The sequence below is a fragment of the Oncorhynchus masou genome, chromosome 16, assembly GCF_036934945.1.
Source record: "Oncorhynchus masou masou isolate Uvic2021 chromosome 16, UVic_Omas_1.1, whole genome shotgun sequence".
Taxonomy (NCBI): Eukaryota; Metazoa; Chordata; class Actinopteri; order Salmoniformes; family Salmonidae; genus Oncorhynchus; species Oncorhynchus masou.
In genome coordinates, this window is record NC_088227.1 from 5430858 (window position 1) to 5446487 (window position 15630).

The following is a 15630-nucleotide window of genomic DNA, read 5'->3' on the forward strand; positions in this document are numbered from 1 at the left end:
ACAGCCATTAAACTTTAAAGTCAGCATTGGCCAAACTGAAATCCCTGAGCGGTTTCCTTCCTCCCTGGCAACGGAGTTAGGAAGGACGCCTGTATCTTTGTATTGACTGGGTGTATTGATACATCATCCAAAGTGTAATAAATATTTCACCATACTCAACGGGATTCAATATCTTTCCCCCCCTTTTTACACACACATCTACCAATAGGTGCCCTTCTTTGTGAGGCACTGGAAAACCTCCCTGGTCTATGTGGTTGAATCTGTGTTTGAAATTCACTGCTCAAATGAGGGACCTTACATAATTTAGTGCGTTGCGTACAGAGATAAGGTAGTGATTAACAGAAAATGTTAAACACTATTACTGCACAAGTCCATGCAACTTATGACTTTAGGCAATGTTTACTCCTGAAGTTATATAAGCCTGCCATAACAAAAGGGGTTGAATACTTATTAACTCAAGAGATTTCAGCTTTTCATTTTTAATTAACTTGTAAAAATGTCCAAAAACATAATACCACTTTGACATTATGGCGTATTGTGTGTAGGCCAGTGACAAATCTCAAATGAATCCATTTCAAATTCAGGCTGTAGCAAAACAAAATGTGGAAAAAGTCAAGGGGTGTGAATACTTTCTGAATACACATCATATAGCCTTGCATGTCCGGCTAGACAACATAGTACACAGTCAGAAACACATTGATTGTTAATAGAGAATATATCATGAAGACAAGGGCCATCTGTGTACTATTGTCAATAAAGAAAGTATTCTACACAAACGTGTTTTAAATATTAATATTGCTTGTACACATTTCAGTCTCCCACCTTGTAAAGCAACAGTCCCGTCCTCAGAGAAAGTGTTTGGGTCCAGAAAGACTGTGGGCTCTGCCTCCAGGCTCTCCTGAACATACATCACACTCTGGTTCTGGAGACCCGTGTTGTAGAAGTGGAAATACCTGCAGAGGGGGCCAGAAATGTGAGCCAGACATCAATAGAACCGCACTACCCAGTATTCCAAGAGACAAGTCCCCCTGAGCCTCTCAGGGCGTTGTCACACAGTTTTGAGCTACAGTTTGAATCAGAGATCGCCTACTTGTTATTTTTTATTATTTACATTTTAGTCTGGTAGGTTTCACATTAGAAATGTTAGTTGGACACCATGTGTCCATGCATGTCTTTTGTTAAATCCATTTATGATTATCATGAAGCATCACTTGTGTGTCCCAATCTTCATATTACTTTCACTTTGATCTTTCAACATGCAGCAGGAAACAGAGAAATAGATGCTCTAACTCTGACGTGAATAGGCTATATTCAAAAGCCTATAACCCCTGAATAGCCCTCATCTCCCCTAATCTGCATAGGATGCTCTCAAATGCACTGCTACTCACAGAATGTTTCAGGGATCTCAAGTTATGATGCTGTGTGCATTTCGTCAAATGCTCGCAGTCAAACAACCAATAACAGCGCTCGACACTGGTTATTTTTTCCTTCTCACCTGCAGCGAACTGCACCAGGGTTCGAATTGAATCGGACCACTACTACCCTTTTTGAGCGAACCATGGTGGATTGTTCAGTGCGTTTCTGAGTGCAGTGTTCACACCAGTACAAACAAAGCAAAATAAGGGGGTAAGAGCTCTGAACAAAAATGCACCAAACCAATTTGATGGAAAGCCACCTTCAAGGAGCAGCTAGATCGTGTTCTCAAGAAACCAAACTGGGAGGGCCAACAGTAGTCATTATTTTTCATAACGAAAAACATTTTGAAGCAGAATCATTTTTCTATTTGACAAATTCCAGCTAGGTCCCTGCGCCATTTGATAGTTTGCGTCTGTTGTGTTTCTAGTGAATAAACCTCTGGAGCTGTCCAATAAGAAATGCTCATTTTTATTTTTCTGTTGCAGAACATTTAAGACATTTTCTGTTACATGCCCTAATGAATGTTTTGGGTGCAGCAAAAGTCCTCAAAACTCCCACACCTTGACCTAGCCAGCAGATCCGACCTGCTTGCTAACAGATGCACTAGGGTCGGAATGACTGCTGTGGACATTTTTTCCAGAAAACTAACAGTCATTCAATATGTTCAGTGTAACAGTTGGGATAATGGGACACCATTCTCACCCCTGGAATGAGAGACATTTTCCGAGCCATATCTGCAATTTCTTAATTTACAAAGGATGGCTGTCTGACCCTAGTGTAGCTGTAAGCAAGCGGGTCAGATGTGCTCGCTAACCTTGACCCAACCCCAACCCTACTCCTCTCACCTGCTCCCCCTCTTGAAGGGGCAGCTGTATTTGGGGTAGTCGTAGAGCTCCGTCATGCGCTCTTTGAACAGGTCTCGCACCTCACAGCGCTCCAAGTAGGGCAGTGTCAGCTGGTTCTGAGCATTGACAAAAGCCTGGGAAGAAACAAGATATATCAAGATCAATGCAATGACCACTAATTCACAGGTGACTGGTTGCAACCTTACATACTGTGTCAGAAGCCTATGTCAATACCGGTTGGACATTTTTGGTAGATGTGCTGAGTTGGTGATTCAAATTTAATTTAATCCCCCCCCTGATTATGGGGAGCAGTTGGCAGTGGCACATTCTACAGTGACCAACTCAGCTAACTTTATTATACCTTGATAGAAGTAATAACATACAAATGAATGTGAATTTCATCAGAATTGAAAATATTGACCCCGACTAAGGACTCCCTGACCGAAATCAACTGGTAACGTTGCGATAGCATTCCTTCAACCAGGACTGAATGGCAAATGGGCGTTTACCTGCGTCTTTTCGCTGTCTGGGTCTTCCAGCCAACTGTACGGGTCTGGAATCTTATTGCCATGGTAGTCATCCACCTGTGAGAAATAACAAGTAGGTGAAATCCATAATGTGCGGCAGCAGTCACCCAACAACATTGATCATTTGCTGCTGGATGTTATGCGATAACATGACATCACTCAGGTTAGCTTGCTAGCTAGCCAACCTATGCAAAAGCTTTGCGAGCAGCTAGCTAACATGAAACAAAGCCAACAAAAGGCGAACGAAGCCGAGCTAACGTTAGCTGGCTGACTCATTCATTCATTCGAGGTTTGGTTATCCATGCCGGTAACATTAGCCTACAAGCTAACGGTTAGCTAGCCGATGTTCATTTGTTAGCTCGCGAACTCGGTTCATAGCTAGCAATGTGCATGTGTTCAAATGCCAACTCATTTTAGTAGCCTCAAACTATCTAAATAAACAAAGACCGCTAGCTAGTTAGCAAGTACCGGTACATGGCAAGCTAGCAAGTGGCTAGCTCCTCCCCATTGCCTTGGAAGCGACATGACAAGCTAGCCTGTTACTTACAACTGCCTCGTCACGGTAAGCATTTGGGTACTGGAAAGACATTTTAGAAGTGACTGTTCTTGAATTCCGTAATAAGAAAAGTTGTGTCAAAGACTTAAATAATTGTTTGGATATGACTTTCTGGACCCGTCCAAACATCAACTTCTTCTTAAAATGTCTTACTCTTCTTCAAGGATTTATTGACAGACTACATCCCAAAAGGTGTATTGCCGCCACCTATTGGGTGGGGTAAAAATTAAAATACTCTACCAAAAATATATACAAAATAATAATAATATAGCAACAACAAAATTATAATAATTTCCACATATTATCCTCAAAAAACGAAACAAAGGTCAATGCACTCGTTCACTTAGTCCAATGTACTCAGATCCCTACACAGGCTCTGGGGCCTGAGAGGGGGAAGCATCTTCAAATCAAATTAAATCAAACTTCAAATCAAAGTTTATTTGTCACGTGCGCCGAATACAACAGGTGTAGACCTTACAGTGAAATGCTTACTTACAGGCTCTAACCAATAGTGCGGGGGAAAAAAGGTGTGTGTGTGCGTGTGTGTGTAGGTAAGTAAATAAATAAAACAACAGTAAAAATACATTTGAAAATAAGAGTAGCAAGGCTATGTAAAGACACTGGTAAGTCAGGCTGATTGAGGTAGTATGTACATGTAGATATGGTTAAAGTGACTATGCATATATGATGAACAGAGAGTAGCAGTAGCGTAAAAAGAGGGGTTGGCGGGTGGTGGGTGGCGGGACACAATGCAGATTGCCCAGTTAGCCTATATGCGGGAGCACTGTTTGGTCGGGCCAATTGAGGTAGTATGTACATGGATGTATGGTTAAAATGACTATGCATATAAGATAAACAGAGAATAGCAGCAGCGTAAAAGAGGGGTTGGGGGGGAACACAATGCAAATAGTCCGGGTAACCATTTGGTTACCAGTTCAGGAGTCTTGGGGGTAAAAACTGTTGAGAAGTCTTTTTGTCCTATACTTGGCACTCCGGTACCGCTTGCCATGCGGTAGTAGAGAGAACAGTCCATGACTGGGGTGGCTGGGGTCTTTGACAATTTTCAGGGCCTTCCTCTGACACTGCCTGGTATAGAGGTCCTGTATGGCCGGCAGCTTTGCCCCAGTGATGTATTGGGCCGTACGCACTACCCTCTGAAGTGCTTTGCGGTCAGAGGCCTAGCAATTACCGTACCAGGCAGTGATGCAACCGGTCAGGATGCTCTCGATGTTGCAGCTGTAGAACCTTTTGAGGATCTCAGGACCCATGCCAAATCGTTTTAGTTTCCTGAGGGGGAATAGGCTTTGTCGTGCCCTCTTCACGACTGTCTTGGTGTGTTTGGACCATTCTAATTTGTTGGTGATGTGGACACCAAGGAATTTGAAGCTCTCAATCTGCTTCACTACAGCCCCGTCGATGAGAATGGGGACGTGCTTGGTGCTCCTTTTCCTGTAGTCCACAATTATCTCCTTAGTCTTGGTCACGTTGAGGGATAGGTTGTTTTTCTGGCACCACCCGGCCAGGTCTCTGACCTCCTCCACCCTTTTTTAGGACTATAATTTCCTCATATTGTACAGTACAAGCCTATAATATTGATGGGTTCAAGACAAGGTCGTTTTTATTGATCTCAGATTGTCAGTATCAAAGTAGCCTGTCATTTTGATCGTTTGTATGGTATTTACTAAAGATTCTGGCAGTCTCCAGTCATGTAAAATGACATAGAATTGCATGAAATGCATTTATAAAAGGCCACATTTCTCCCAGACCGCAGGCTACAAAAAAATGTTACTCGTGTGTACCTCCTGCTCTATGCCGCTATGCAAATACAATGGTATGCATGCAATGCTTTATTATAATGTTTATGTTATATATCATGCGTTCCGGTACCTCAGAGCTCCCAAGGTCACCCCCCTCTAGCGCTCACTTTTTATTCCTGCCCCTCCCGATTTACAAGTGAAGCACCAAGCACAGGTAGCACAGACTTTACCTAACCACCATATATATATATATATATACTAAAATATCCACACAAGCCATTAGCCAGCCAAACATATATTATGAGTTAAAAGATGATGAATATTAGGCTATATTATGAAGCTATTATTTAAGAGCATTGAAGATAAATCACAATCAATAAAACAAATAATTGAGCAAACAAGCAGATTTACATGAATCATCTACATCAATATCTTTAGGAGGCACTGTAACTAACTTGCTTACAATTTGTGATGAGTGTTTGATGTTGCAGAAATAAATAGACCTATGCAAAACAAAAGGGGGGTTGGCTTTTGTTCATTTTGAGCACCAGCCCCTGAAAGGTCTGTGCATGGCCCTCACACACACACACACACACACACACACACACACACACACACACACACACACACACACACACACACACACACACACACACACACACACACACACACACACACACACACACAACGATAAAGACACCCACTGTCTGATACAACAGTGTCCTCCTGTGCCCCCCCTCACCTCCTCCAGCTCTCCCCTCCCCCTGTGTCATCAGAGAAACTCCATCACGACCTCTTTCACATCAGGGAGGAGAGAGGGGGATCTGTCCATCCCTCATCCTCCCTTCTTTCCTGCTCCAGTCCTATTTTCCCTTCCTCTTCCTCCCCTTCCTCCTCATCCATTGACTGGTGTGGGGTGTTTGTGCGTGTGTCTGTGTTTGAATAATAGTAGTTGTATCATGCAAAGGATTTGCTTTATACAACTTAGATGTTCTTGTTATTTAACTGCGACACCTGTAAGAATGTGACTTTGATTCATTCCTCAGAGATGGTAATAAGACACAGATACAGATTTAATTACGTACTGGAGTTTTGCTCAAGGAATTCTATATTTTTAGCAGAACAGCCATTTAGAAGTAAAAAAAAAATAAAAAATAAGCATCAACTTTGAATGCTAAACCCCCAATTGAAAGCCTTGATTTTATTCCTGTCACAGAGTTCCCTAATATCAGAACTGTCATGATGGACCAAGACGCACTTTTCAAAGTTGACAAGCAGAACAATAGACAACTTATCTTATGACATCCACTTATGGTAAAATGCATAGTAAAAGTGGAGAGAAAAGGTGTGAAACTTTTGAACTGCAGGTAATGGCCTAGGTGTCACAGGTGTTTTTGTTTATTGTCTCGTTTTGCAACATTTCTGTTCCTCTGCTATGGGGGCTGGCTTTCTGGTCCTCCCTGATTGGTCAGCGATGGACAGGAAGTGTCCGAGTTGTTTGTGTTGGTCGTTTTGGGTCGTTGCGAGTTTCTTCACCTACTAAGCTGTGTTTTGCTGGTTATTACCCCCTGGGGATGTTACAACCCCTATACCCTACTCTCTTCCACCCTACCCCCTATTTCTCTTTCCCTAAATGACCTCATGTCAGGAATACCCTCCTCTACAAAAGGGGGATCTTTTCCTGCTTGCTTATGTCAACTCTAGATAGTCAGTTACAGAGCTATTGTTGTTCCCGGCATCTGTACCATACAGCAGAGTGGTGTGTGTGTGTGAGAGAGAGAGTGTGCTTGTAAGAAACAGTGTCAGTAGGTTTGTGTCTCTGCACAAGAGAGAGTATATGATTTGTGTTTGTATGCTAGTCAGAGAAAGAGTGTGTATGTGTATACATGCATGCATGTGTGTGGGTGTGTCTATCACTCTGAATGAGTAGCCACATTGTCCAAACCAACAGAGTGACCTGTACACACCCTGACAGGAAGCACCTGTCTGTCTGTTGTGTGGCTGGATGAGGGATGACCACCTGCCTTCTTCCCTGCAGAAGGTCAGTGGGTCAGCTAGAACATACATCTCTGGTCTATTGTGGTGGTGAGTTAACAGGTTAACACCAACTTGTGTCAGGTTTTTTATTCATTGGTATCCTCTTTCCTTTTAGCTACAACAACAATATTGTGCATGGCTCTTAGATTCTTACCAGTTAAACCTGACCTTATACCATACATGCTTGTATCCTAATACTGGTGAGTTGAGAGAAAAGGCACATTTCCGTCCTCGGATGGACAATTCAATTAATCTTATGACATTAATGGCAACGGATCTGTCACGGTCTTCCTCCTCTTCATCTGAAGAGGAGAGGCGAGAAGGATCAGAGGACCAAAATGTGGCGTGGTATGTGTTCATGGTGAATATTTAATTAAAGAAAGTACTGAACACTGAATACAAAAACAATAAACCAATAACGACCGTGAAGCTATAAATGAGACCTGTGGTGACACAAGCAACTAGCATAGACAATCACCCACAAACAAACAGTGCAACCCAGGCTACCTAAGTATGATTCTCAATCAGAGACAACTAATGACACCTGCCTCTGATTGAGAACCATACTAGGCCGAAACATACAAATCCCCAAATCATAGAAAAACAAACATAGACTGCCCACCCCAACTCACTCCCTGACCATACTAAATAAATATAAAACAAAGGAAATAAAGGTCAGAACGTGACAGTACCCCCCCCCCAAAGGTGCGGACTCCGGCCGCAAAACCTTAACCTATAGGGGAGGGTCTGGGTGGGCGTCTGTCCGCGGTGGCGGCTCTGGCGCGGGACGCGGACCCCACTTCACCATCGTCTTAGTCCTCCTCATTGTCCGCCTCTGTGGCTTCCTAACCATGGCAACCCTTCTAAATGACCCCGCGGGGCAGCTCGGGACAGAGGGGCAGCTTGGGACAGAGGGGCAGCTTGGGGCAGAAGGGCTCCGGCGGCGCCTCTGGGCTGAGGGGCTCCGGCGGCGCCTCTAGGCAAAACAAAGGAAATAAAGGTCAGAACGTGACAGGATCACAAAATAATGTAGGTTGACCAACAGTTCATTGTAAAACTCAAATAATAATTGTATAGCAAATAAAATAAAATTGTATTTGTCACACGCACCGAATACAACAGGTTTAGACCTTACTGAGAAATGCTTACTTGCAAGCCCATAAGATAACACAATAACATAACAATAAGGAGGCTATACAGGGGGTACCGGTACTGAGTCAGTGTGCGGGGGTACAAGTTATCGAGGTAAAATGTACATGTAGGTAGGGGTAAAGGGACTATGCATCGACAATAAACAGCGAGTAGCAGCAGCGTAAAAAAACAGGTCAATGCAAATAGTCTGGGTAGCAATTTGATTAATTGTTTATCAGTCTAATGGCTTCAGGGTAGAAGCTGCTAAGGAGCCTTTTGAACCTAGACTTTGTGCTCTGGTACTGCTTTCCATGCGGTAGCAGAGAGAACAGTCTATGACTAGGGCCTCTGGAGTCTTTGACCATTTTTAGGGCCTTCCTCTGAAACCGCCTGGTATATAGGTCCTGGATGGCAGGAGGCTTGGTGCCAGTGACGTACTGGGCCATACGCACTACCCTCTGTAGCGCCTTGCGGAACCATTAAATGGCAGAACCAGTGTCATCATCCCGCTGCTTCTAAAAGTAGTTGTTTGAGGGATCTCAAGCCGACAAACAATAACAACAGTGCTGCAATGAATACTCAGGGAGAAAATGGTGCAGATTCCCTCGCAGAGTGTGGCAGATGTTTATTAAGCCTTAATTAAGCCTGTTTATTAAGCCCAGGAATCGTGATCACAGGCAGGCAATGGTCAAACACAGGGAGGCAGTCAAAAACAAACAATACCTCACAACCATACCAACAGTAAGAACGGAACTAAATAGAGAGCTGATGAGACCAGGTGAGAAACCAACACAGGTGAAATCAATGAACAGAAATGAAAGACAGGGCTACGTTCCAGAACACAAAGACACAGGGCTACGTTCCAGAACACAGAGAGACAGGGCTACGTTCCAGAACACAAAGACATAGGACTACGTTCCAGAACACAAAGAAACAGGGCTACGTTCCAGAACACAAAGACACAGGGGTACGTTCCAGAACACAAAGAAACAGGGCTACGTTCCAGAACACAAAGACAAAGGGCTATGTTCCAGAACACAAAGAAACAGGGCTACGCTCCAGAACACAAAGAAACAGGGCTACGTTCCAGAACACAAAGAAACAGTGTTACATTCCAGAATACAAACACACAGGACTACGTTCGAGAACACAAAGAAAAAGAACACAAGGTTGACTAAGAAAAGAAAAGCAGAAACTTGCTGGTTCTTTAACAAAAGAGACCAAAGAAATACCACAATTTCCTGCTGTTTTCCCTCCATTCAGGTGTTATTATTTCAGGACAGACTAATAGTGTCTGTCTTCACTGTCCTGTGTGATGTCTAGGTCCATCAAAGAAACGTGTCCCCCTCAGATGTAGGCCTACACTCACTGACAACAGGATGTCATTGAAGAGCCTGCCAAGGAAATTACAGTGCCCAAGGAAAAGGACCCGCCATGACTGGTGTGCAAATTGCAGGAAGTGTAAAGTGTGTTGTCATCATCTGTGTATGTTTGTCTCATTTTTGCCTCACTTTGAGTGATTCCTGATCTCATTGGTGCGAATGAGATATACCAACTGAGAATAGTTAGATATAGGTGAAATAGACAGGCATGTTGGATAATGATATGACCTAAATGTTGCTGAAAGCATCTTACACCACTCTGAGTAATTTAGAGTGTTATTGTTTTGTGTTGACTTCACTTATTATTTTTCAGCACTGCATTTTTATAGCACACAGATATTAATTTCAGACGTACATTTCTCTCAGAAGAAAGAAAGGATCAGTGCTTGCCTCTCTTCCTGAGACGAGGGGAAGTTTGTCATTGTTAGAATTGAGCGTGTTGAAAAGGGTAAGAGGGGCACTCGGGTTACTTACAGTCTTACGCCATACCCGCTGAAGGGGGTGAGCAGAAAAGGGACAGTATTATAGTAAACAAAACTTCACAACTGCACAGGTGAAAGACTTCCTTTGAAAGCGTATCTTCTCTCCTGCTTATGGGTACTGCTTGTGAGGTCACGCATGCACGCACTCACAAACGCTACAGGGAAGGTAAGTGAAAGGAAGGAATGATGTCAGTTTGGAGAATTATCTTTTATCGTTTGGTTTGAAAGACAGACAGAGAGAAAGAGAATGTACTGACTACAACGTCCTCTCACTGTCAACTGCGTTTATTTTCAGCAAACTTAACATGTGTAAATATTTGTATAAACATAACAAGATTCAGCAACTAAGACATAAACTGAACAAGGTCCACAGACATGTGACTAACATAAATGGAACAATGTGTCCCTGAACAAAGGGGGGGTCAAAATCAAAAGTAACAGTCAGTATCTGGTGTGGCCACCAGCTGCATTAAGTACTGCAGTGAATCTCCTCCTCATAGACTGCACCAGATTTGCCAGTTCTTGCTGTGAGATGTTACCCCACTCTTCCAACCAGGCACCTGCAAGTTCCTGGACATTTCTGGGGGGATTGGCCCTAGCCCTCACCCTCCGATCCAACAGGTCCCAGACATGCTCAATGGGATTGAGATCCGGGCTCTTCACTGGCCATGGCAGAACACTGACATTCCTGTCTTGCAGGAAATGCTGTGCGTTTCATGGAAGACATCCTCCTCCCTCATGTGGTACCCTTCCTGCAGGCTAATCCTGACACAGAACGAGCAGTATGGCTGGTGGCATTGTCATGCTGGAGGGTCATGTCAGGATTAGCCTGCAGGAAGGGTACCACATGAGGGAGGAGGATGTCTTCCATGAAACGCACAGCATTGAGATTACCTGCAATGACAAGAAGCTCAGTCCGATGATGCTGTGAAAAAACCCAACAAAAAGTGAAGAGCACTTTTTGCCAGTCCCGTCTGGTCCAGCGACAGTGGGTTTGTGCCCATAGGCAACGTTGTTGACGTGATGTCTGGTGAGGACCTGCCTAACAATAGGCCTACAAGCTCTCAGTCCAGCCTCTTAGCGTATTGCGGACACTGAGCACTGATGGAGGGATTGTGCGTTCCTGGTGTAACTCGGGCAGTTGTTGTTGCCATCCTGTACCTGTCCCACAAGTGTGATGTTCAGATGTACCGATCCTGAGCAGGTGTTGTTACACGTGGTCTACCACTGCGAGGACAATCAGCTGTTCGTCCTGTCTCCCTGTAGCACTGTCTTAGGCGTCTCACTGTACAGACATTGCAATTTATTGCCCACATCTGCAGTCCTCATGCCTCCTTGCAGCATGCCTAAGGCACGTTCACGCAGATGAGCAGGGACCCTGGGCATCTTTCTTTTGGTGTTTTTCAGAGTCAGTAGAAAGGCCTCTTTAGTGTCCTACATTTTGATAACCTTGACCTTAATTGCTTGCCGTCTGTAAGCTGTTAGTGTCTTAACAACCGTTCCACAGGTGCATGTTCATTAATTGTTTATGGTTCATTGAAAAAGCATGGGAAACAGTGTTTAAACCCTTTACAATGAACATCTGTTATTTGGTATTTACGAATTATCTTCGAAAGACAGGGTTCTGAAAAGGAACCTTTCTTTTTTTGCTGAGTTTATGTGGTGATCAAATTCCTAGCTGTGTTAAGTGATTATTCTTAAGGTATATTTACATTTTAAAGGGTCCACTCAAAATTAGTTTTTTTATGCTATTTTGTTTATTTAGACAAAACATTTGTTTTTGCTCTTGTTGCCTCTGAAGAAAATAGCATAAAATAACTTTGAAAATGTATTTGTGTGGACACAGTTGGGCATTTGATTTCCATTGGTAGGCTCGTTTTCCACTGGAACTCCTATGTGCGCACGCTCTTGCACAGATTTTAAATGGGTGTAATAATGAAGACCATAGGCCGTCCATGAGTTTCAAGTCTGGAGAAGCTTACAATTTATCCTACCATTTCTACCCGTCCGCGTGCCAGTTATGAATATTTATATATGCACATTTCCATGAAACAGTTTCATTCAATAATAAAGTTTTAGTTTCTTAAACTCATTGTTACATGGTTAATCATAAAAATCTGAAGTAAAACTATACAAATCTAAAAGTTAAAATTCAACTATAGCTAGAGTGTCACGATCGTCGTATGAATCGGACCAAAGCGCAGCGTGGTGTGAATGCATCATTTAATAGATGACAACAAACACAAAGTAAACTGTACAAAACCAAATAAACCAAATAACGACCGTGAAGCTATAAGAAGAACTGTGCAGACACAAGTAACTAACATAGACAATCACCCACAAACAAACAGTGAAACACAGGCTACCTAAGTATGATTCTCAATCAGAGACAACTAAATTCACCTGCCTCTGATTGAGAACCATACTAGGCCGAAACATAGAAATCCCAAAATCATAGAAAAACAGACTGCCCACCCCAACTCACGCCCTGACCATACTAAGTAATGACAAAACAAAGGAAATAAAGGTCAGAACGTGACAGTACCCCCCCCCCCCCAAAGGTGCGGACTCCGGCCGCAAAACCTTGACCTATAGGGGAGGGTCTGGGTGGGCATCTGTCCGCGGTGGCGGCTCTGGCATGGGACGGGGGGCCCCACTTCAACACAGTCTTTCTACGCCTCATTGTCTGCCTCCGTGGCCTCCTAAACACAGCGACTCTTCTAAATGGCCCCACTGAACTGAGGGGCAGCTCGGGACTGAGGGGCAGCTCGGGACTAAGGGGCAGCTCCGGACTAAGGGGCAGCTCGGGACTGAGGGGCAGCTCTGGACTAAGGGGCAGCTCCGGACTGGCTGACGACTTTGGCAGATCCTGGCTGACTGGCGGCTCTGGCAGATCCTGGCTGACTGGCGGCTCTGGCAGATCCTGGCTGACTGGCGGCTCTGGCGGATCCTGGCTGACTGTCGGCTCTGGCAGATCCTGGCTGACTGGCGGCTCTGGCAGATCCTGGCTGACTTGCGGCTCTGGAGGGTCCTGGCTGACTGGCGGCTCTGGCAGATCCTGGCTGACTGGCGGCTCTGGCGGATCCTGGCTGACTGTCGGCTCTGGCAGATCCTGGCTGACTGGCGGCTCTGGCAGATCCTGGCTGACTTGCGGCTCTGGAGGGTCCTGGCTGACTGGCGGCTCTGGAGGATCCTGGCTGACTGGCGGCTGGAGGATCCTGGCTGAATGGCGACTCTGGAGGATCCTGGCTGACTGGCGGCTCTGGCAGATCCTGGCTGACTGGCGGCTCTGGAGGATCCTGGCTGACTGGCTGCTCTGGCGGCTCCTTGCTGACTGGCGGCTCTGGAGGATCCTGGCTGACTGGCTGCTCTGGCGGCTCCTTGCAGACTGGCGGCTCTGACGGCTCCTGTTGACCCAATAATCCGGTGGAGGCGTAGCAGCCTGACGGGAGTAAAAACCTGACGATCCGGCTGAGGCCTGACATTGGCTGAACGCCTTCTGAGCCAACCGGGGCAAGAAACCTTTCGAGCCAGCTAGGGCGTAACAGCCCGGTGAGCTGGCTTAGGCACCCCCAGTTCCAATGGTGTCGGGCCCCGGTCCCAACCGGAATGTCAGCACTCCCTGATGCTTCGTATGATGGCTTTTGCATTCTGTAAGGACCGACGCCGGAGATGAGAAGCAGGTACGGGGAGTTAACATTTAATACGGAACAGACATGGAACAAAACAGGTATAGCGTCAGCACATGGGTATACAATGACAAACGACAATTAATGTAGAAGCAGGGAACAGAGTGAGGAACCAGACAGATATAGGGAAGGTAATGACAGAGTCGATTGAGTCCAGGTGAGTCCAATAATCGCTGATGTGCATGACGTGTGTAATGATGATGGCAGGAGTGTGCAATGCTGGAGAGCCTGGTGCCCTCGAGAGCCAGGGGGGAAGAGCGGGAGCAGGCTTAACACTGGGTAAGTCTCTAAGAGCTGTTCACATCTGAATTGTACAATATTCGCACATTACTAATTTAAAGGTTCTTCAAGCTCTGTCAAGTTGGTTGTTGATCATTGTTAGACAGCTATCTTCAAGTCTTTCCATAGATTTTCAAGCCGATTTATGTCTAAACTGTAACTAGGCCACTCAGGTAACTTCAATGTCATCTTGGTAAGCAACTCCAGTGTAGATTTGGCCTTGCCTTTTAGGTTATGGTCCTACTGAAAGGTGAATTCATCTCCAAGTGTCTGGTGAAAAGCAGCCTGAACCAGGTTTTCCTCTAGGATTTTGCCTGTGCATTCACTTACTTTTGTATTCCTGATAAACTCCCCAGTCCTTAATGATTACAAGCATACCCATAACATGATGCAACCACCACTATGTGTGAAAATATGGACAGTGGTATTTAGTAATGTCTTGTATTGTATTTCCCAAAACATAACACCTTGTATTCAGGGCTAAAAGTTCATTGCTTTGCCACATTTTATGCAGTATTACTTTAGTGCCTTGTTGCAAACAGGATGCATGCTTTGGAATATTTCTTATTCTGTACAGGCTTCCTCCTTTTCACTCTGTCAATTAGGTTAGTATTATGGAGTAACTACAATGTTGTTGATCCATCCTCAGTTTTCTCCTATGCAGCCATTCAACTGTAACTGTTTTAAAGTCACCACTCAAGACATTTCAGATTTTAATTTGGAAATCATTTGTAAAAATGTCTAAAAACATAACTCGACTTTGACATTATGGGGTATTGTGTGTAAGCCAGTGACAATTTAATCCATTTTAAATTCAGGCTGAAACACAGCAAGATGAAAAAAAAGTCAAGGTGTGTGAATACTTTCTGAAGTCGCTGTACATCTACCATCGACATTTCCATGCATCTATCATGATTTGTCAATCTGGACATCCCACTATCCTGCTGAGTGGTCTGGAAGTGAGACAAAAGCTGCTGCCCATAATACTTTAGCAAGCAGAGCTCTTCACTTAAAACCAAAACTCCTGATGCTCTTTTGTTGTTTCAATGATACAGTTGAAGTCGGAAGTTTACATACACTTAGGTTGGAGTTATTAAAACTCGTTTTTCAAACACCACAAATTTCTTGTTAAAATTTCTTGACACTACCCATCCCGCATGCAGGAGCGTAATCATAGCCTCAAACTAATTAGCATAACGCAGCGGACATAAATCTTCCTAGAAAATGTTCCTATTCATGAAAATCACAAATGAAATATATTGAGACACAGCTTAGCCTTTTGTTAATCACACTGTCATCTCAGAGTTTTTAAATATGCTTTACAGCCAACGCTAGACAAGCATTTGTGTAAGTTTATTATGGCATAATGCTATGGCTAGGTGTAGCTCCCTTCAGTAACCATGAGCACAACCGTTCCTTGATTTTAACTGGCGGCTTTATTCTGTAGTTTTAGTCAGAATTATCACCTTCCGTGAGAACTATAAAGTAAATGAAAAATACAGTTAAGCACACTCTTACAACGTTATCTT

General features: G+C 44.2%; 1 protein-coding gene across 2 annotated transcripts in view; it reads right to left on the minus strand.

Annotated features, from left to right (window-relative positions):
- LOC135557367 (prolyl endopeptidase-like) overlaps positions 1-3517 on the minus strand; it is a 53491-nt gene extending 49974 nt beyond the window's left edge. For both annotated transcript variants that reach the window (XM_064990579.1, XM_064990578.1), the window contains exons 1-4: positions 3336-3517; positions 2771-2845; positions 2262-2395; positions 823-953 (exon numbers count right to left, since the gene is read on the minus strand). In XM_064990579.1, the coding sequence (XP_064846651.1) occupies positions 823-953; positions 2262-2395; positions 2771-2845; positions 3336-3473 (478 nt within the window). In that variant the 5' untranslated portion in view covers positions 3474-3517. The remainder of the gene's footprint in view (positions 1-822; positions 954-2261; positions 2396-2770; positions 2846-3335) is intronic.
- Positions 3518-15630: the final 12113 nt, after the last annotated feature.